Here is a 24391-nt window from a genome sequence, read left to right as displayed (position 1 = left end):
GCTAAAAATTCTACAACAAAGAAATTTAGTTAATAGTGAAATTATTAAAGGTATAAATTCTTACATATATTTATTTAAATAAAATTATGCTCATAAATCTTATATGTGTTTAGTATATATAAATTAATGTATCTGGAAATTTTGGTGAATTGATTCGTTGTATATTATTTTATATGAATTATTCATTAAAATTGCCAAAAAACTGCATAATCTGAAACAATATAAATTAAAATAGTAAACATTAATTTTTTTTTAAAACGAAAATTTTTCTGTACATATATATATATGAGATATAAGTTGTGTATTAATTTCCTGAATTATAGTCGAGTATAAATATTATTATTAATTTTTGCTAACAAAAGCATAAATAAGGAAAATCATAAATTGGATTACCGTTTCTTAATTATAATATATTCTATTGCTATACTTTTACCAAATTAATCTTTTCAATAAAAAACCTCCTGAAGTTATACATTTGAGATTCAATTGTATTGAGTATTGTTGAATTTAGACTAAGATGTGTAAGTTGTGTCTTGATTAAAATTGGAGACTAGTAATATTGGGTAATTTGATATTCTTGAATCAACTGTGAGATTTTAAAGGTTAGAATGCTAGCATAACTTTTTGTTGAGCTACGGTCTTAGGAGGAGAGGTAATAAGTTACATGTTAGTATAGTAGTATCGAACGCTGTCTAGTGATGTTATGATCTTGTTATGTTTCAGGAGGCGACGTCATCGAGGAACCTTTCTAGTTGATAGCTGTGAATCGATCATGGCTTTTTGGAGTGTCTCGTTGGTTAGTAGTAGCAGTCCCTTAAAGGGTCTAGCCAGACTACTTTACGTGTAAAAATCGTTTTTATCTAAGTTCTTTTGAAATTGAAAATTGATTGAGACAAATGTTGTTGTGATTGCTTATGTTGATATTATGATATGGTCAATGGATCGGGCTTGCGAGTTGGTCATTGACGGAGTCGAGGAACATTGTTCCCTGCTCCCTGTTTGAAGCGAATTGTCATTGAGATATTGACTAGCTTCACCCGAGAGTGACATAGCCTTAGAGCTATGGATGTTCCTCTCAACTAGACTCCCTTTGCGCACATAGATCTAGGGAACTGATGTTGCTTTTAAACCTATGATTTGAATTACTGTGTTTTGTTGTTTTGGATTGTTACTTCTCATTCAGTTTAATCTGATTCCCTGTTGTTTTCATCTTTTAGTCGATTACAAATCGAATCCGGTCGGGAACAAGTGGGTTAGCAATGTTGATGAGGGTGCCAAGGATGTCCTTTTGAGTTGAGCCTGTGGGAGTTTATAGTTTGTATTAGGAATTTGTTAGATGTATATTAGTTATGATTATGTTGGTTATATTGAGCTCGGAGTGAATTGTAAGATTACTTTTTGTTTAGGTTAGATGTTTGGTTTGAGATTTAGCTGAATTAGTTACATTAAAGAATTGGTGATTCCTTTGCTTGAGTTTTAGAAGTGTGATTTCAGTTTCTTGGGAAACGAACCCAGTGATGACCCTGTTTACCCAGTCAACGGTAAGTCATGTTGTTACAGTTAGTATCATAGCATTAAGTTTCGTGAATTGAGGATCTTTGGATGGGTAATAAGGATATAGGACAAGTGTGAGTTAGAAAAAGACACTAGGTGTGAAGTTAGAAATTGGGTAGACGCTAGTTAATGGAGTATCGTGAAGCGGACGTTTGATTAAATTATTGTTTTACAGTATTTCATATGCTTATGTGTGCATGTATCTTTATCGAGTTATTTATTGTTGTTAAAATGTATGTTCTTTGTTTATTTGTGCACGTAAAGCGATGGCTGAGAATCGTGCGCCTCGTCACGAGAGTTATGAGAGTAAGGAAGAGTCTAAGAGCTCCCATGACTCTGAGCGTACGGTCACGTCACTTAAGGCATTTCGTGCGCGATCCGATCATACCGAGACCTCTACACCTGTTGTTCCGGCTGCCATCACAGTCGAACAGTTTGAGACTATGCTAAAGATGTTCCACACGCAGCAGCAACAAAACCTTTTTCGGCAACAGAAGGTGCTTCAGTCACTTAACGCCGGATCTTGAAAGGGTAGTTCTGGGCACGATTTAGGGGCGTCCCAAGCAAAGGGTATTCAAAGGTTAGCCCCTAAGACGTATGATGGCAAGGGTCCTCCTACTAAGCTAGACGATTGGATCCGGAAAATGGAGAAGATATTTGCGATACTGAAGATACCCGAGGATATGAGGGTAGATCTAGCGGTTCATTACCTGACCGGTGACGCCGATACTTGGTGGGTCACCCATAGACATGCTCTTCTACCAGCTCCTTCCGCAGTTACATCGAAGCACCCTTCTACCGTACCTCCTCTTCCCTTGAGCTTGTTTGTGTCAGCGCTTCGCAACGAGTTCTTTCCTCTACATCTTCAGCGGATGATGTTCGATGAGTACTCTCGACTTACGCAGGGAACCAAGACCGTTTACCAGTACTACGTTCGATTTATGGAATTAGCTAAGTACGTGGACGACATGAAGATTGGGGAGAGATTCAGGGCTCAGAGGTTCTTATCAAGGTTTAATCTGGATATTCGGGAACGTATGAGGAGCTTGGGGCACGAACATGTTAGGGACGTATATCACGATGCTTGTGAGGTTGAACGCTTATGGGATGAGCGAAGGACTACTCAAGGGCTGAAGCGACGTAGGGAGGACACCCACGAGATATCACAGAACATTGGGGGTAGACGATTTTTAGCACCTACACAGTCACACCAAGAGCCAAGATCTAGTTTTGGGAGATCAACATTGAGCACTCCTCAGAGTAGTAGGAACATTGAGTGTTACGATTGCGGGAAGAAGGGTCATAAGAGGATTGATTGCTACAAGTACATACATAAGCAAGGTTTAAGGGGGTACCGGCAGTCAAGCTGGTGTAACTCAGGATAGAAGGCAAGGTCAACCACAAGCATCTTTTAGGCATGGTTCGCCGAGTCAGGGGTCCGCTTATGACTCTCAAGAGAGATGAAGCAGAGGTTACACCTGGAGTTATTACGGGTACGTTCTTAGTCAACAATAAACCTGCATATGTTTTATTTGATTCGACAGCATCTCATTCAATTGTTTCATCTTCGTGTGTATCAAAGTTGCTTTTGTCTAGTTCCTTGAGATAAATAGCGAGTTTACACAACCATCGGGCGAGAGAATCTTATGTCAGCGAGTGTATAGGGATATAGCTTTAGACTTCATGGGAATGGATTTACGTGTAGATTTGATAGAGTTTCCTTTAGATAATTTTGATGTTATCTTGGGTATGGATTGGCTGAGGAAGTACAAGACAAGCATTGATTGTTGGATGAAGAAAGTAGCTATACAAGGGCCTAAAGGGCAGAACGTGATTTTTAAGGGTTTTGTGCCAAAGAATCACACTAAGATCATATCTGTTATCAAACTGAAAACATACTTGAGGAGGAATTACCCGATGATTCTATGTCATGTAGTAGACACGACGATGAGCACACCCGAGATAGGAGAGATACGTGTAGTATGTGAGTTTGAGAATGTCTTTCCTTCTTAGATACATGGATTACCACCTCCGAGAGCAGTTGATTTGACGATTGATCTTGTACCGGGCACGAGTCCTATATCTAAGGCTCCATATCGCATGGCACCTAGAGAGACAACAGAGTTAAAGGTGCAACTGCAAGAATTGTTAGATAAGGGTTATATACGCCCAAGCGTGTCTCCTTGGGGTGTACCCGTTCTCTTCGTTAAGAAGAAAGATGGATCCTTTAGGTTATGTGTAGATTATCGAGAGCTCAATCGGGCTACTGTGAAGAACAAATATCCTCTTCCTTGGATAGATGACCTGTTCGATCAGCTTAGAGGTGCATTGGTGTTCTCTAAGGTCGATTTGAGGTCTAGCTATCATCAGTAGAACATCTCTCCAAAGGGTATCCCTAAGACAGCCTTTAGGACACGATATGGGCATTATGAGTTTACGGTTATGACCTTTGGTTTAACCAATGCACCGGCGGTATTCATGGCCCTCATGAACAACATCTTTACCGCGTATCTTGATCAGTTCGTTGTAATATTCATCGATGATATTTTAGTTTATTCTAAGGACGAGGATCAGTATGCCGAACATTTGAGGATCGTATTATATACCTTCAGAGAACACAAGTTGTATGCCAAATTCTCAAAGTGCGAATTTTGGCTACGCAAGGTTTCTTTTCTTGGGCACGTAGTGTCTAGTGAGGGTATATCGGTAGACCAGACGAAGATGGAGGCAATCTTGACTTGGTTTATACCCAAGCACGCGTCTGAAGTTCGAAGTTTCTTAGGTTTGGGGTATTACCGAAGATTTGTACGCGACTTTTCCAAGATTGCGCGACCGTTAACGCAGTTGACCAGAAAAGATATACGATTTGTTTGGAATGAACAGTGCGATGAAGCTTCTAGGATTCTCAAGACACGACTGACTTCTGCACCTATCTTAGCACTACCTGGTGGAGAGTCAGAATTTGAGTTGTACACTGATGCATCGAAAAATGGTTTGGGGTGTGTGTTAATGCAAAATGGGCGAGTCATTGCGTATGCTTCACGACAACTAAAGACCCATGAGATCAACTATTCGACACATTTACATGGAGTTAGCTGCGGTAGTCTTCACTCTTAAGATATGGAGGCACTATCTGTATGGTACTAATTTTAAGGTCTTGTTTGATCACAAAAGCCTGAAGTACATATTCATCTAGAGGGAGTTGAATATGAGGCAGCAGCGATGGCTAGAGCTGATTTCAGATTATAATTTGGAGATCCGATACCATGAGGGAAAAGCTGATGTCATCGCTGATGCTTTGAGCCGGAAAGCTGTACATAGTTTATGTAATGCCTTAGCTAGAGTGCGTTTAAGAGAAGAAATAGAGGAGATGGGTATCGAGATAGTAGACCACAGGGTAGTGGCATCGATGATGGAGGTAACATCTGATTTGTTGGAGGAGATTAAGATGAAACAGACTAATGATACACATTTGATTGAGAAGGCATCTTTGGTGGTAGAAACATCCGACCCACATTTTGGCCTACACGGGGATGGTAGTTTGCGATACGATTATAGATGGTGCGTGCCTAACGATTCAGACCTACGTACTCGCATTCTGAGAGAGGCGCATAGTTCATGTTTCTCCATACATCCGGGCACTGACAAGATGTACCAAGATCTCAGGAGAACGTTTTGGTGGCATGGTATGAAAAAGGACATCGCTAATTTTGTTGCCAAATGCCTAACCTGCCAGAAGGTCAAGATAGATCACCGTCGACCCCAAAGTTTACTTCACCTGTTGCCGATACCCGAGTGGAAGTAGGAATCAATATCTATGGATTTTGTGTGTGGACTACCGAGGACTACGAAGGGCAACAATATGATTTGGGCCATAGTTGATCGATTGACAAAATCGGCACATTTCATTCCGATGAAGGACACCTAGAAAAAGCATCAGTTGGCTTTAGCGTATCGACAGCAAGTGGTGAGACATCACGGAGTTCCACGAGACATAATCTCAGATAGAGATGCTAGGTTTTTGTCTAATTTTTGGCAAAAGCTACAGGATTCTTTGGGTACGAAGTTGAGAATGAGCACAGCGTTTCACCCAGCTACGGATGGCCATACAGAGCGAACTATACAGACGCTTGAGGATATGTTACGAGCGTGTGTCTTAGATTTTGGGGGTTCATGGAACCATAAGTCGGATATGATTGAGTTCTCGTATAATAACAGTTGTCATTTTTGTATTGGGATGGCACCATTCGAGGCACTTTATGGTCGTAGTTGTCGTAGCCCTGTATGTTGGAATGATAGTTCGGATACGGTAGCTGTGGGACCGCCTTTTATTCAGGAGATGATCGAACAAGTCCAATTGATACGAAGGAGGATGAGAGCAGCGCAGGATAGGCAAAAGAGTTACGCAGACCAACGACGTCGACCTCTTGAATTTCAAGTAGGAGATAAAGTCTTCCTTCGAGTCTCACCAATTAGAGGTGTGATGAGGTTTGGGAGGAAGGGTAAGCTTAGTCCAAGATTCATTGGACCCTACGTGATCCTTGTGCGCATAGGCGAGGTAGCATATCGACTTGGGTTACCTGCGTCTATTGATCGAGTGCATGATGTGTTTCACGTATCCCAACTGAGACTGTACATCAGGGATGATTCACATGTTCTTCATAACCCCTCACTTCATTACTCCAACTTTACCAACAAACAAACCGTAAATCTCTCACATTCAATCTCGCTTCCACTAGTGGAAAAAACCTTATTTGCTGCGGTTTTTTGGCCATTATTTGCTGCGGTTTTGGCCCCAAGCAATAGTGATAGCTGCAAATGGTCTATTTTAAATGCTGCGGTTGAAAACCGCAGCAAAAAAGGCATTATTTGCTACGGTCAACACAAAACCGCAGCAAATAAGGAGGAGAATTTGTTGCGATCAGCACAAAAACCGCAGCAAATACTCCTCCTTATTTGCTGCGGTTTTGTGTTGACCGCAGCAAATACTTGGAATTTTTTTTTCTTTTTTCGTTTTATTCTAATAATAATCCAATAATAATGTACAATGTAATAACAATGATTAATCCAATAATAATCCAATGATAATCACAAATAATCACCAATAATCTCTTTGGAATAATAAACTCTCGATCGTATATATAATATAATATTATGTATGTACATATATATATAATAATATACAATTTATCAAGGACAAAAATTAGCAAGATACGCGGCAATCTTGTCATTTAATTCGCGCATCTCTCCACTTCTCATAAGGCGTGTTTCCCTCGAAATATCGGATAAAACCTATGATGTAGTATAAAATTAAAAGATTAATAAACATGAGATTTTACCAATAATAATAATAATTTAAGAATGTAACAAATATTTACGGCATCTATATTTTCGACTCCAAAATCCTTCACGGATTTCATAATATCGTCTATGTACTTCAGCGTGTAGTAGCCGCAATCAACGGAACTAGAAGGTTGTTGAAAGCACTAAGACAAAATAGATGTTAGTGCCAAAAACGCTTAAAAACGCATAAAATCGCCACTTAATACGTAATTTCTAGCATATGACTATGATTTTCAACACTAACCACTTCAAAAAAATAATATATACCAATTAGTGTTGTTTGCCATGTTTCGTGCAAAACAAACCAAGTTTGAGCTACCTTATGCGCAAATGCCAAAAACGTTTAAAAACCCTTAATATCGCAACTTAACACGTAATTTCTAGCATATGACTATGATTTTCAATTCTAACAACTTCAACACAATAATATATACCAAATAGTGTTATGTGCCAAGTTTCTTGCAAAACAAACCAAGTTTGAGCTACTTTATGTGCAAAAGTGCCAAAAACGATTAAAAACGCATAAAATCGCAACTTAACACGTAATTTCTAGCATATGACTATGATTTTCAATTCTAACCACTTCAACACAATAATATATACAAATAATGTCGTGTGCCATGTTTCGTGCAAATCAAACCATGTTTGAGCTAATTAACAATACCAAACAAAGAAACAACAAAAGAGGGTAGTTAAGGACAGCAGCCTACCCGCTGACCAGCCTACCTTGCCGCGTGGTTTGAGTCTTAACCAAGGATACCTGGAACCAAAAAACCATCAAAACGTGATCTCTATAAGAGGACCAAGCCATCAAAGCCCAAGAACCATGAATGTGGTGCACACAGCTCACTAGGATACGAGCACAAGGTGGGCCAGTCACTGATCATTGCTGATCAATGCCCAAGCTAAGTGTTTTGGTTTTTAATTTTTGTTTTAAGAGGCATATTGTATAGCACGTGATGTTTATATCCGTTAGCTAGCGAGAAACCTATAAATATAGGTTGTCTCTCATTTACATGAATTCAGTTTTGTGATTAATAAGAATTTTTACTTTATACGCAAAAGTGCCAAAAACGCTTAAAAACCCTTAAAATCGCAACTTAACACGTAATTTCTAGTATACGACAATGATTTTAAATTTTAACCATTTCAACACAATAATATATACCAAATAGTGTTGTGTGCCAAGTTTCGTGCAAAAAAACCAAGTTTGAGCTACTTTATGCGCAAAAGTGCCAAAAACGCTCTAAAAGACCTTAAAATCGCAACTTAACACGTAATTTCTAGTATATGACTATGATTTTAAATTCTAATCACTTCAACACAATAATATATACCAAATAGTGTTGTGTGGCAAGTTTCGTGAAAAAAAAAACCAAGTTTGAGCTACGTTAGGACCAAAAAGTGCCATAAACGCTTAAAAACGCATAAAATTACAGCTTAACACGTAATTTCTAGCATATGACTATGATTTTCAATTCTAACCACTTCAACACAATTATATATACCAAATACTGTTGTGTGCCAAGTTTCGTGCAAATCAAACCAAGTTTGAGCTAATTAAAAATACCAAACCAAGAAACAACAAAAGAGAGCAGTTAAGGACAATAGCCTACCCGCCGACCAGCCTACCTTGCCGCATGGTTTGAGCCTTAACCAAGGATACCTGGAGCCACAAAACCATGGAAACGTGATATACATACATGGAGCAAGCCATGAAAGCCCAAGAACCATAAATGTGGTGCACACAGCTCACTAGGATACAAGCGCAAGGTGGGCTAGTCACTGATCAGTGCTGATCAGTGCCCAAGCTAAGTGTTTTGGTTTTTAATTTTTGTTTTAAGAGGTATATTGTATAGCACGTGATGTTTATAGTCGTTAGCTAGCTAGAAACCTATAAATAGAGGTTGTATCTTATGTATATGGATTTAGTTTTGTGATTAATAAGAATTCTCACTTTATATGCACAAGTGCCAAAAACGCTTAAAAAACCCTTAAAATCGCAACTTAACACATAATTTCTTGTATATGACTATGATTTTCAATTCTAACCACTTCAACACAATAATATATACCAAATAGTGTTGTCTGCCAAGTTTTGTGCAAAACAAACCAAGTTTGAGCTACTTTATGCGCAAAAGTGCCAAAAAGGCTTAAAAATGCATAAAATCGCAACTTAACACGTAATTTCTAGCATATGACTATGATTTTCAATTCTAACCACTTCAACACAATAATATATACCAAATAATTTTGTGTGCCAAGCTTCGCGCAAATCAAACCAAGTTTGAGCTACTTTATGCGCAAAAGTGCCAAAAACACTTAAAAATGCATAAAATCGCAACTTAACACACAATTTATAACATACGACAATGATTTTCAATTCTAACCACTTCAACACAATAATATATACCAAATAATGTTGTGTGCCAAGTTTCGTGCAAATCAAACCATGTTTGAGCTACTTTATGCGCAAAAGTGCCAAACACGCTTAAAAACGCATAAAATCGCAACTTAAAACCTAATTTCTAGCATACGACAATGATTTTCAATTCTAAGCACTTCAAAAAAATTATATATACCAAATAGTGTTGTGTGCCAAGTTTCGTGCAAAACAAACCAAGTTTGAGCTACTTTATGCGCAAAAGTGCCAAAAACGCTTAAAAACGCTTAAAAACGAATTTGTGTACCTTTACTGCTGTGCATTTTGTAAATGTGGCTCTGGATGTAGATCACATTTGTCCACGTACTTTTTTCATTGTTCTGAAACGCATGGGAAAAGTAATACTATATATATATATACATATATATATATATATATACATATATATATATATATATATACATATATATATATATATATATATACATATATATATATATATATATACATATATATATATATATATACATATATATATATATATATATACATATATATATATATATATACATATATATATATATATATACATATATATATATATATATATATATATATATATATATATATATATATATATATATATATATATATATATATATATATATAACACTTAATTAAATCAAATCGGTAAAATAATTAATATTACGTACGCATTCAACAACGCTTTGAATTTTGTGTTGCAAGGCGGGCTTTGAGGTTTTTGTAATGAGTCGAAGACGTGCACAGTGTTCGTTAAAGGACATATGACCCAAAGTATCCAATGCAAACTACAAACGCAAATTTAAAATCAACAAATTAGAGATTAGGTGACTTTAAAAATCAAAAGATAAGTTCAATTTCAAAAATAAAACTTACTCTTTCGTATATGGAGCCAGAATGAAGGTGTGTTTAGCTGCAAGCGAATTAGTCAAAGCAGTCTCAATGTATATTCTGACGTCATCTGGATCATTTAAACATTTAGTACCCGAAATCGACTCAGGGATAAACCATCCAATTTTTATTGGAGGTTCGCAATAATTTAGCTCCTCATAAGCCGCACTAAACTCACGAATAAGAAAATTTTGTTAGTAATTCGGTTAGTAAAACAATTAAACAACAATGCCTAACTTGTAAGATAATGAGCATCACGTCATGTAGACATGGATAAGAGCTACGTTCAGCATCTGTCCTCTCAAAAATTGCCCAATGTCACTAGGACAAATAATTACAAATGGGCGTTCTAAAAAGCAGAATTGGTCCTTCTGCACGTTTAGAATGATTGGGTCTTCCTCACGCAGGCGAGATGCACAAGTGTGCAGCCATTTGCAATCTTGAGAGAGATCGTTTAGCTCCACATCAGTCAAAATTGGAGTGCTTGGCATCGACTTTGACCCAGTTAAATTAGTGTAAGCATGCATTAAAAAAAATAAAAATAAATAAGGTACAAATGATTCTTACCATGTTAGTGAATCGGACCCAAGCATATGGCCATGTGACGAAACTACCTAGGGCGTTTGATAGTTTCTCAACGCTCCATGCTGGCATTGGAACCGGGAGTGAGAAATCTTCAAACCCCTTTACAATAGTTTCCACGGTCACACTGATGTGGCCACTTGTAACAGGCATCGAATGCACTATTTGGCCCTCTTTGGTTGGCTGGGCCACACCATATGCAACCTCAGTTAAGTCACCATCACTAACAACACCTAACTGAGGCAGCAAAAGAGAACAAAGAGTCGCCTCCTGAAAATTGCGTCGTTTAGTATAATAAGCATCATAATAAAATATTAAAACGCGTTGCAATTTAAATTAATAAGTGCTTATATATTTAAAAACTATGTACCTGTAGCACTGGCTCCGGAGTTGGCTCCGGATTTTGAGCAACGGAGTTTATGGTCTTCGGTGTGGGGTTTTCCCCTTCAGGGAAAGTAATGGGCTGGGGTGCTACGGGGGTAATGGGCTCGGCTGTTGGCTTGACCAAAGCATTAGGATCCCTATGTTGACTTTCCTGATCCTCCACAATCAGGTTTGTCAAGTCAACAACGGGTGCTCCCATCTTCTGCAACACGGCGACCAGTTTGGCGAGAACGTCCTTCGTAATTTCTGCTCGGAGGGTCGCTACTTCATTCCGCAGCGTCGTTCGGGATTGAGTAGCAACACACTCTTTGCCGAATGCCTGCTGTAGCCCCACGCGGACTCCTCTTTTTCCGACTACCCGCCCATTGTGGTCTTTCACTAACACCATATGCAATGCGTCAACATTGCCTCTTGGCGTAAACTCCCCCGTAGCTTCGTTTTCCTTCCAACCCATCTATTCAAATAAAACGTGATATATATAGCAATTAGTATAATTAAATCAAAGCCAAAGAATACAAAACAAATCAAGAATATACTTAATAATTTCAAAACTCACCATAGCATCAGCAACCTTCTTCGTTCCCGGATCATTAATGGTAAATTTACCACTTGCATCTCGGGAAATAAGCCCGCAATACCAATCACGCACCCGATCTCCGGCAGGAGTATTCATGGATGCGGAGGTAGTCGTAGATGAGGGCGTGGATGAACTTTGATTGGGGTATAAACCCACATCCACCCACTCTTTTCGGACCTCATCGTACGTTTTCTGGCCCAAGCGATGGTAAAACATCCTTTCGCTTGCAGAATCAGAAGCTTTACCACGCTTTTCCTAATTAATCAATAGAAATCGAATATCATGTATTAGTTTAATGACTGAAGCAAAAAAAGTAAATTCAAATCAAAAACTATACTATAATATGAAATACTTACAACTTCTATGGGAGTTGTTCTTTTGGCAACAAAGGCCTCCCAATCCCTCTTCGATATGTGACCCCATATTTCGTAGGGCATCTTCGAAGGTGCTTGATCTCCACCTTCGTTTCCCGTTTTGACCTTTTTGGTCGTACGGGCACGGCTCTTCGTAATCCAGCCAGTTACTAGCTTGGATTTGAAATCTCTAAATCTTTTAGCAACAGCTGAAAGAAACACATTCTTGTTGTCCTCATCGCTCTCGATGTGGAAAAGATTCTACAAAAAAAAAGTTATATTTATTATTGTCAATTAAATTAATTTTAAAATGAAACTAAATGAGTAAAAATAGTAAAGTTTCTTACCACAGTATCATTCCATAGAGAGTTCTTCAGACCCTCTAGAACCTCGTTCCATGCGTGCAATATGGAAATCTTGCAAATACATAGGCCCACTTGTTTTCCATATTGCCTACGCCATTTTCCGCAAGGTTGACCCAATGCATTGTATTCCAAATGCATGGGTTCTGTGACTTTGAGGTTTTTCGTAGGACCTCGCCCTTTTCTTTTCTTACTGGTAGTGGGAGCATCCATTGGTGGGGCATCTTCAGTCTCAAAATCATTGTCAATTGGTGGAGCGTCTTCAGCCATATGCTCGTACCTCACAATTTGGTCCTCTTCACTGTCGTATCTACGATGCTCATTATCCGAGGTCTCAATCTCGGGGACAATTTCCTCTCTGAATAGATGCATTGTATATCGGTACCTGAAAGAGTTTGAATAGAAATATATTAAGACATAAGCTAAGTAATATTAAGAATATGACTATGATTTACAATTCTAATACGTTCAACACAATAATATATAACAAATAGTGTTTTGTGCAAATTTTCATGCAAAACAAACCAAGTGCCAAAAAAACTTTAAAAAGCTTTAAATTCATACCTTGTGAATCACTTAATTCAAATGTATTCCTTCCGTGTGATCTACACGCATATAACCAACATCTACATCATCTTGATCCAATGATTTTGCATTGATAAAGGGAGGGGAGTCTTCAAAAGCTTTATATTCTTCCTCTTCCTCAACATCACCTATACAAGGGATGCTTTTTTTTCCCAGTACAACAGTAGACCATTTTTTATCAGACGGGTCTACAATGTAGAATACTTGCTTGGCTTGTGTGGCTAGTATGAATGGCTTCTCACTACAACGCAAACTATCTAAGTCTACAAGAGTGAATCCACAAAGGTCGTCATTTTTATGCATCGTCGATTATTATCTACCCACTTACATTTGAAAAGACCAATATTGAAAGTAGAGTAGTCAAGCTCCCATATTTCATGTACCCACCCGTAGTATACCAATTTAGCATCAACTGGCGCTTGTTCCTTCGCCCTCGCGTAAAATGTAGATGACGCCAAAATAGAAACCCCACTATTCTGTAGATAAGATGACTTCTTGTCTTGACCCTCAGTCCAAAATGTGAACCCATTGACATCATAACCCTTATATTTGTTGACATCATCACGCGGACCAAAAGCTAACCACTTAACAATTTCGGATACACTCTTGAGTTCTTCGCATATAACTCGATTATGAAACCAATTAATAAACGTCTTGTTATGCAACTGCATCAATGCCCTATCCCCTTTAGAAGAATGTTTTGCGCGCAATATATCAAAATGCTCACTCAAAAAAGGATGAACTTCCGGAATATGATGCAACATATACAAGTGTGCTTGCAGAAAGCTGTCTCGAGGAGGTGTGATCGATTTGGAGCCAATTGTTCCTTTTCCCTCAAGCCTTCCTTCATGTCTAGAGGTGGGAAGTCCAATAGGCTTTGCCATGGCCAAATACTCGGCTATAAAGTTACTAATCTCATCGCTCACATTGCCTTGAATCATACTCCCCTCGGGTTGTGCTGGATTCCTCACCTTGTTTTGTAAAACACCCATGTGTCTTTCAAAACGATATCACCACCTTAAAAAAACTGGACCCAAAAGCTTGATCTCACGAACGAGATTGACAATAAGATGAACCATTATGTCAAAGAAAGAAGGTGGAAAATACATCTCAAACTTGCATAAAGTTACAATCACGTCGAGTTGAAGTGCATCAAGTTTAAACGGATCAAGAACTTTACTACAAATTATGTTGAAGAACGAACATAGCTCGGTAATAGCATATCTCACATGTTTTGGCAGTATTCCACGGATTGCAATTGGTAAGAACACTTGCATCATTACATGGCAATCGTGAGATTTCATGCTTCCCATTTAGGCTCAAAAATCTCTTCATGTTGAATGAGTACCAAGACGGAACCTTAATGCCATACAAACACTCACAAAATGTCCGCTTCTCTGCTTTGGACAATGTGTAGCAAGCTGGAGGCAAATAAACTTTGTCATTACTCATCTTCTTCTTACTGCCACCAACTTCATCAGCTCTATTTCTTTTCTTACTCACCTTAACATCTGCCCACAACTCCGGACAAAGACCCTTACATTCAAACCAATCTCGCACGACCCTAACATCCTTTGTCTTACCCGGAATGTTCATGAGAGTCCTGAGTATGGCATCGCATACATTTTTCTCTATATACATTTTTTCAATAATCGATCTTCACCCCTTGCACTTGCCCTGTTTTACCAATTACAGTCTCAACTCCCTTAACCTGTTCATAAACCTCATAACCGGTCAACGGTCGACGAGCTACACGGTCCTCAACCTCCCCGTGGAACAACTTCCTCTTCTTACGTTATTGGTGGTCTCGTGGGAGGAACTTTCGATGGTGCATGAATACGTGTTTGCACTTAGGAATCCACGTGGATTCCATGTCATCGATATATATTGGGCATGCTTTGTTCCCTTTGTTCTTATACCCCGATAAGTTGCCATATGCCGGAAAATCATTAACGGTGCATAAAAGCATTGCACGCAAGGTGAACTCCTCATTAGCATATGCATCAAACACTGAAACGCCTTCATCCCACATCTTTCTCAAATTCTCAACTAGAGGTGCAAGATATACATCTATGTCATTGCCAGGTTGTTTAGAACTCAAGATAAGAAGCGAAAGCATAATGTACTTACGCTTCATACACGACCAAGGTGGCAAATTATAGATCATTAAAAGTACCGGCCAAGTACTATGTTGAGAACTAAGATTGCCGAATGGGTTCATTCCATTTGTACACAATCCGAGCCTTAAATTACGAACCTCATCCCCAAAAGTCTTATGCAACCTATCAATACTCTTCCACTTCGGAGAATCAGATGGATGTGTGAGCAAGTGACCTTCTTCACCCTATCAGCATGCCACCTCAAATTTAACGCATCTTTCTTTATTGGAAGATACCACAACACCTTAGCCGGGGGCCCTTTAGCATCCCGAGCCCCTTTACGCTTGTAGCGCGATAACCCACACCTAGGACACTCTTCTAAGTTCTCGTTTTCATTCCGATACAACACACAATCATTCGGACACGCATGAATTTTCTGGTACTCTAAGCCGAAAGAACACATGAGCTTTTTGGCATAATATGTCGACTTTGGAAGTTCATTTCCCTCAGGAAGCATCTCACCTAACGTTTCTAATAACATGTTGAAACTAGCATCACTCCAATTGAACTTTGACTTAATGTTGAAAATTGTCAACACTGCTATTAGTTTGGTGAACGTTGTACATCCAGGGTACAAAGGCTTTTGAGAAGCCTCTGTCAACAAGTCAAAAACACGAGGACGTTTTCCTAACTCATCATCGACTCTCTCCATCATCTCATCAACACGATCCACATCCTCATCAACATTCTCTTCATCTGTCTCATACCCATCAATATGATCTACTACATTTTCATTGACATAGGCCACATTATTGACGTCCTCTACAACACTTTTCTCTTTGTAAACTCCCTCCTCACCATGCCAAACCCAAACATGATATTGAAGCCTAAACCCACGTCGAAGTATGTGCTCCCTAAGGATATCAACTCTATCTACCTTTGATACATTGCCACAACTGACACATGGGCAATAAAAACCAACTCCCCCGTCCTAACCTGATGTTCAACCGCAATACTACAAAATTCTAATACGCCATCAATAAATTCCGACGATTCAATGCTTCCATACATCCAAGAACGATCTTTTGTCATCCTAATTAGTGTGATTAATTAATTGAAAACAAAATTAATACACAACTTTTAAACATATATAATTAATGAACTCTAACTAACCACAAAATTAAGTAATAATCATTCATTTAACCCTAATTAATCCAAATAGTAAAACAATATTTTTTGAACTTTCCAAATGATGTTTATTGTACTAACCTTAATTAATATTTATATATATTAACAACATATAAAAAAATAAAAATAAAATCACATTCATAAACTTGGATATATCAACAACTTAACATTCATATCAACAACTCATTCATTTAACCATAAACAAACCTAATTAAACCTAATTTACAAACTATAAAAAAAATTATGATAAATTTAAAACTTAAAAACCACAACTACATACACATTCATAAATAAAATGAAGAAATTACTTAAAAATATAACAAAACATGATATATACGATAAATTTAAAACTTAAAAACAACAACAACATACACATTCATATATAAAGTATGACAAATTTAAACCTAATTTACAAAATCAAAATGAAAAAATACCTTGAATTTTCGTGGGTTTTTCGTGGGTTTAAGAAGAGCAAACCACAATGTGCAACGTAACAGTATGTTTAAGAAGAAATATGTTTCGTGAGTTTTAAGAAGAGCAGTTTCAAGAAGTAGATGATGAAGAAGAGCAAGAATGATGAAGAAGAACAAGAACAAAGATGATGATGAAGTAGATGATGAACAAAGATGAAGAGCAATAACCGCAGTAATATGTTTCTGTTTGAAAGAGAGAAGTGCAACAATCATATGAACAAGGAAGAAATTCAGAATGTATATATTTTAATTTATTATAACCGCAGTAAATATAATTACCTTGATTTCTTGGGTTATGTTATCTACAACGAAAAACAGAGAAACAAAATTAGTATACAAACGGTTGCAATAATTTTCGAGTTTTCATGAATATCTTGCAAAACTTTATTGCTTAACAAATTAAAAGGAGAAAAAATACCTTAATGTCGTGGGTTTTGAAGATGAACAAGACCCAAGTACTAAATTTCGTGGGTTTATGAACCAAGAAGATGAAGAACATTGAAGAAATTGTTAACACACAGCGTTTTTTGAGTTTGCAGATGAAGATGAAGATCTTTGAAGAAGAAGGTTGTTACGTTTGTGAAGATGAAGAAGAGCAACGATGCAGATGAAGAGGAAGATGAAGATGAAGCATTTTTTCAATGGGTTTGAGAGAACAAAGCAAAGTGTATAGTGTACGTTGTAGAAGAGTTTTGTGAAAAAATAAATGGCGGGTTTATGCTACTGTAAAACTGCTGTGTAAATTTTATTTTCCAACGGTTATTTGCTGCGGGCCATAGCCTCAACCGCAGCAATTAATGCTGCTCATCTGAATTCTCATTTTGCTGTAAAAGTATTTACTGCGGGCCCCCTTGATAACCGCAACAATTAAGCAATTGTGTAAGGGTTATTTCCTGCGATCACTAGAAAAATCGCAGCAATTAATGTTGCAAGGGAGTATTTGCTGCGGTCACGCAATAAAACTGCAGCAATTAATTGTTTTTTTTTCAATTCTTTCTCTTATTTATTGTTGCAAATATACAAAAATCGCAGCAAATGATAAGCAGCAAATACGTTTTTTTCCACTAGTGTTCATCTTCTCCAAGCCAGAAAATCAACCATGAAAACCCAAAAGCCGCCTCAAGTAAGAAACAGAAGAGAAATACTCCCAGAACCACTCAACCTAAACCGTTGAAGGTAGTCCATCCATCACCCCAAATTGCTGCAGCACCATCTCCATCACAAGAACCATCTGGTACACCAAGTGCATCCACGATGCATGTGAGAAACAAAAGACCTATCGACACTCCAGCTGATAAATCTTTATCAAAATCTGCAAAGAGGGCAAAGAATACTGATCCCAATAGTGCTGAGGAAATATCGAAGGAAATGTTTGTAGGATTTGGACTAGACAAATACTGGTATGAATCCACTCCCTTTCCTCAACATCACGCCATTTTACAACATCAATACTGGGAAACTTTAATGGCTGATTACTGTTGTAACCCCATTTACCCTGACTTAATGCGAGAATTTATTTTGAATTTTTTGATTGATAATGGTGTTTGTTCAAGTATGGTCAAGGAGATAAAGATTGAATTTAATAGTTTAATGTTAGGAGAATTGTTTAGAGTGCTAGCCGTTGGTTTTGATACTTATCACGTTGGTTCGAAATTTTTTTTTCTGGTACAAATGAGAAGACCGTGCAGAAATTCTTGGGAATTCATAAAAAGAAAGGAAAATTTAGTCACAATGTATTGTCTCCACTACACAAACTGCTTTACAACATAGCCCGTAGATTTATCCTACCACGCAACTCTAAGTGTAGTGAGGCAAATCTACGTGATGCTACCTTAATTTATTATTTGGCAAATCACATTAAGATTAATTTTCCTTCCTTGATGATTTCTCATCTAAGTGACTGTATTGAGAAGAAGTATTTGGTTGGATATGGAGGTTTATTGACATGGATATTTAGCAAGTTTGGCGTCCCTCTTAAAGGTCTGCATTTTCTAATGGGTCCCAATAATAAAATAGGTGCAAAGTGTTTAAACAATTTGCACTTGAAATTAAATGATAATGGGATTCTGGAGAATGCAAATGAGCAGGTTAATGTTGATTCTGACAAAGAAGAAGAGGCCCATAAAAATGAAGAAAAGGAGGAGGAGGTACCGGAAAAAGAGGATCAGGAGTCTATTCCCTCTGCCACTGAGAAGGCAGAAGGATGTTCTATAAGGGAACAGGGGGAAGTACCAAGTAAAGGGGAAGCTGTAAGAGAAGGTGAGGATGTGGAGGAGGACAATGATGAAAATGATGTTAGTGATGAGGAGGTCCTATTGCCGGTTCAGAAGCAGCCCATTACAACACCTAGGAAAAGTAGAAGGTTGGCTTCTAAGGGAAAAAGACCGATTGTGGTTTTGGATGATGACTCTACCTCCCACAACACTGTTGAACCTACCTATGACAAACCTCCCTCACCAAAGCCAACCACACCTCCAGCTCATCAAATTCCATCACCACTACCATCACCTATACCATCTTCACCACCACTAGTTACCACTCACACTTCACCCAACCATGGCTTTGATCACACTTCTGTTCCTACAACCCCTTTATTCTCTATCCTCTTGAAGCTTAACGATTTGCAATCTCAATTCTTTGCGTTTCAGGATAAAATTTGTGTCTCCTTGGCATCAATTACTGATCAAATAACCCAGATGGAAGCCCGTCTTGGTGCAGAATTTGATATAGTTGAGGTGCAGATCGAATATGTTGAAGAAGAAGAGACTGCACCATGATCCCTCTTCCTACTGAAATTTAATATTTTAATTGTCTCAACCATCTATTTCTCTATTATTCAAATAATATTTTTCATATGTCTTTTTATGTACCAGCTAGGGTACAAACAATGTAACTTTTTATTTTGACGAACATATTGCTATTTCTTATGCTGAACATAGTCTGACTGCATCTCTTGGCATTTGATTTTAATTATTTCCTCTTGTTTCTCTCTTTGACTATATCTACATGATTAGTGCTGTGGTTTGATTGTCCTATTTCTTTTTGATTGATGTCAAAAGGGGGAATATTTGGCACAAACTTAAAGGTATGCATGGTTAATGACTTGTTCAACCAATTTCTACTCTTATTACCTAAGGACAGTGAATATGCTTGTGAATGTTGTATGATCATGTTTTGATTATTATATATGCTCTGATTGTTATAAGTTAAGCTCTGATTAATATGTTCTGAAAGTAGTTAAGCTGTGCTCATCTAGTTATATGCTCTGATGAATATCAGATTATTTATGCTCTGGTGCTTATTATTATCATTGATATGAAACTCAGTAATATGATAATGTTCTGATTATGCTTAGACTAAGGATCTTTGTAAGCTATCACTAGTAGAAAAAACCTCATTTGCTTCGGTTTTTTTGCCATAATTTGCTGCGGTTTTGGTCCCAAGCAATAATGATCGCAGCAATAATTAAGACTATTTGCTGCGGTTTTCCTGTGGCCTGCAACAAATACTCTTAACTATTTGCTGCGGTTTTGTGTAGCCCGCAGCAAATAGTTGGTATTTTTTTCTGTTTTTTCGTTAATACTAATAATAATCCAATAATATTGTACAATGTAATAAACAATAATTAATCCAATAATCCAATGATAATCACAAAATATCACCAGTAATCTCTTTGTAATAATAAACTCTCGATCGTATATATAATATAATATTATGTACATACATATATATAATATACATTAAAGTCCTAAAAAATCTATACTAATTACGATTTACCATAGACGAAAATTAGCAAGATACGCGGCAATCTTGTCATTTAATTCGCGCATCTCTACATTTTTCAAAGGGCGTGTTTCCCTCGAAATGTCGTATAAAACCTATAATATAATATAAAATTAAAACCTATAATATAATTTAATTTAAGAACGTAACAAATACTTACAGCATCTATATTTTCGACTCCAACCTCCTTCAGGGATTTTATAATATCATCCATGAATTTCAGCATGTAGTAGCCGCAATCAATGGAATTAAAAGGTTGTTGAAAGCACTAAGAGAAAATAGATGTTAGTGCCAAAAAGCTTAGAAAAGCATAAAATCGCAACTAAATTAGCACGTAATTTTTAGCATATGACTATGATATACAATTCTAACCACTTCAACACAATAATAAATACCAAATAGTGTTGTGTGCCAAGTTTCGTGCAAAACAAACCAAGTTGAGCTACTTTATGCGCAAAAGTGTCAAAAACACTTAAAAACCATTAAAATCGCAACTTAACACATAATTTCCAACATATGACTATGATTTTCAATTCTAACCACTTCAACACAATAATATATACCAAATAGTGTTGTGTGCCGAGTTTCGTGCAAAACAAATCAAGTTTGAGCTACTTTATGCGCAAAAGTGCCAAAAAAGCTTAAAAACCCTTAAAATCGCAACTTAACACGTAATTTCTAGCATATGACTATGATTTTCAATTCTAACTACTTCAAAAAAAAATATATACCAAATAGTGTTGTGTGCCAAGTTTCTTGCAAAACAATCCAAGTTTGAGCTACTTTATGCGCAAAAGTGCCAAAAACACTTAAAAACCCTTAAAATCGCAACTTAACACGTAATTTCTTGCATATGACTATGATTTTCAATTCTAACCACTTCAACACAATAATATATACCAAATAGTGTTGTGTGCCAAGTTTCTTGCAAAACCAAACCAAGTTTGAGCTACTTTATGCGCAAAAGTGCCAAAAACGGTTATAAACCCATAAAATTCCAACTTAACACGTAATTTCTAGCATATGACTATGATTTTCAATTATAACCACTTCAACACATTAATATATACCAAATAGTGTTGTGTGCCAAGTTTCGTGCAAAACAAACCAAGTTTGAGCTACTTTATACGCAAAAGTGCCAAAAACACTTAAAAACCCAAAAAATCCCAACTTAACATGTAATTTCTAGCATATGACTATGTTTTTCAATTCTAACCACTTCAACACAATAATAAATACCAAATAGTGTTGTGTGCCAAGTTTCGTGCAAAACAAACCAAGTTTGAGATAACAATAACAAACCAAGAAACAACAAAGAGGGCAGAACAAAACAGCAGCCTACCCGCTAACCAGCCTACCTCGCCGCGTGGTTGGAGCCTTAACCATGGAGAGATAGAGCCAAAAAACCATGGAAACATGATCTCCATACATGGACCAAGCCATCAAGGCCCAAGAACCTTGATTGTGGTGCACACAGCACACTAGGATACGAGCGCAAGGTAGGCCAGTCGCTGATCAGTGCCGATCAGTGCCCAAGTGTTTTAGTTTTGAATTTCTGTTTTAAGAGGCATATTGTATAGCACGTGATGTTTATAGTCGTTACCTAGATAGAAACCTATAAATAGAGGTTGTCTCTCATGCATATGGATTCAGTATTGTGATTAATAACAATTCTCACTTTATGCGCAAAAGTGGCAAAAACGCTTAAAAACCCTTAAAATCGCAACTTAACACGTAATTTTTAGTATATGACTATGATTTACAATTCTAACCACTTCAACACAATAATATATACCAAATAGTGTTGTGTGCCAAGTTTCGTGCAAAACAAACCAAGTTTGAGCTACTTTATGCGCAAAAGTGCCAAAAATGCTTAAAAACCCCATAAAATCGCAACTTAACACGTAATTTCTAGCATATGACTATCATTTTCAATTCTAACCACTTCAACACAATAATATATACCAAAGAGTTTTGTGTGCCAAGTTTCGTGCAAAACAAACAAAGTTTGAGCAACTTTATGCGCAAAAGTGCCAAAAACGCTTAAAAACCCTTTAAATCGCAACTTAACACGTAATTTCTAGCATATGACTATGATTTTCAATTCTAACCTCTTCAACACAATATTATATACCAATAGTGTTGTTTACCAATTTTCGTGCAAAACAAACCAAGTTATACTTTATGCGTAAAAGTGCCAAAAACGCTTAAAAACCCATAAAATCGCAACATAACACGTAATTTCTAGCATATGACTATGATTTTGCATGCTAACCACTTCAACACAATAACATATACCAAATAGTGTTGATATCTTTAGCACTAAATTACTAAATTACATGTTAAACAATAAAGATATGAACTTGCAAATTAGTAAAATAAATATAATTACCTTGATTTCGTTGGTTATGTTATCTACAACGAAAAACAGAGAAACGAAATTATTATATAAACAGTTGCCCCAATTTTCAAGTGTTTTCATGAATATCTTGCAAAAATTAAATGCTTAACAAATTAAAAAGAGAAAAAATACCTTAATGTCGTGGGTTTTGAAGATGAACAAGACAAAAGTATTAAATTTCGTGGGTTTATGAACCAAGAAGATGAAGATTAGGTCTTTGAAGAAACTGGTACGTATAGTGTTTTTCGAGTGTTTTTCAATGGGTTTATGAATCAGTTTGTGAAGAAAGCAGTAGATGATGAAGAATTTATGGTTTTTAGAAGAAGAAGAAGATGAAAAATGAAATGTTGGATGGTGAAAATGGTGATTGAGAGAATACAACGACAGTAGTAAAGTATATTTGTGAAATGAAATGGCGGGTTTTATTTAATTTTTTGAAATGAAAATGTATATTTGCTGCAGGCAAACAGAAAAACCGCAGCAATTAAATGAATCTACCAATAGTTATTTGCTGTAGGCTTTAGTAAAATCGCAGCAATTAGTATTCCAACTGAGAATTTTCTGCGGGCAGACGTAAAACCGCAGCAAATTAATTGATTTTTTTTTTCTAAATTCTTTTTGCTATTTAATGCTGCGTCTACGCAAAACCGCAGCAAATAAGGTTTTTTCCACTAGTGTATGTTTTGTTATTTTAGATTTATTTAAGGCCTTAAACAATAAACTACTTCCAATGCACTAATTATGCTTATGATATCTTAAATAATTCTAATTGTTAGAGTAATCTGTTTTAATATATGTTTGGTAAATTATATTTTAATGAATTAATTTACTATGTTATGTTGTGTAGCTTTAATCTCTGGCATGCTCTATAATATTGGTTTTACTCTATTTTATTTAAGTTTGTTTAAAAGTTTGTCATCATCAAAAAGGCGGAATTTGTTGGACATCTTAGGTTTTGATGATGACTACACTTTGTACAAACAAATGTGTTTTTAGAGATTGTTTGCAGGTTGATATCCGGTCGTGACTAAGATCGTTGATAGTACCTATGACTTGGTCTATGAACATGTACTCGTCAAAAAGAATCCAAAAGAAGTTACAAGAGGTATATCGCTTAGGATGTCAAATGTAGACAGGAGGTCTACTGTTCCCAGGTTTGATGATCTAACGCTGCTGGAAATTGGAGACAGTGCACTGTTCCCAGACTGGAGGCAGGAAAATGCGTCTGCTGGAAATTCTGATTATTATTATATTTTCTGATTTTTAGTTGATGTATTAGTTAAAATTAATTTATTACATTAATTAATTATTAAGTTAATTGGCAAAATATTTTGTAAACCACCTAACATATGATTTTCTAAATCTTTTTTTTTCAGGCTTTTATTTCAGAT

At 36.8% G+C, this 24391-nt stretch overlaps 1 protein-coding gene across 1 annotated transcript; it reads left to right on the top strand.

Annotated features, from left to right (window-relative positions):
* The first annotated feature begins 1820 nt into the window (after positions 1-1820).
* Positions 1821-2939, top strand: LOC130826531 (uncharacterized). Its single transcript, XM_057692113.1, has 2 exons — positions 1821-1987; positions 2090-2939. The coding sequence occupies exons 1-2, from the start codon at positions 1821-1823 to the stop codon at positions 2937-2939; spliced, it is 1017 nt and encodes a 338-aa protein (XP_057548096.1).
* The last annotated feature ends 21452 nt before the right edge of the window (positions 2940-24391 follow it).

This window comes from Amaranthus tricolor, chromosome 11, assembly GCF_026212465.1.
Source record: "Amaranthus tricolor cultivar Red isolate AtriRed21 chromosome 11, ASM2621246v1, whole genome shotgun sequence".
Classification (NCBI taxonomy): Eukaryota; Viridiplantae; Streptophyta; class Magnoliopsida; order Caryophyllales; family Amaranthaceae; genus Amaranthus; species Amaranthus tricolor.
Note: the sequence above shows the minus strand (reverse complement) of the source record. Positions and strands in the feature narration are given on the sequence as shown.

What these genes read in the sequence shown, in the direction of transcription:
- LOC130826531 (XM_057692113.1), top strand. Translation starts at nt 1,821, where the DNA reads ATGGCTGAGAATCGTGCGCCTCGTCACGAGAGTTATGAGAGTAAGGAA. An exon ending in GCTGCCATCACAGTCGAACA is followed by an intron (nt 1,988 to 2,089) that starts GTTTGAGACTAT and finishes TTGAAAGGGTAG; the next exon opens with TTCTGGGCACGATTTAGGGG.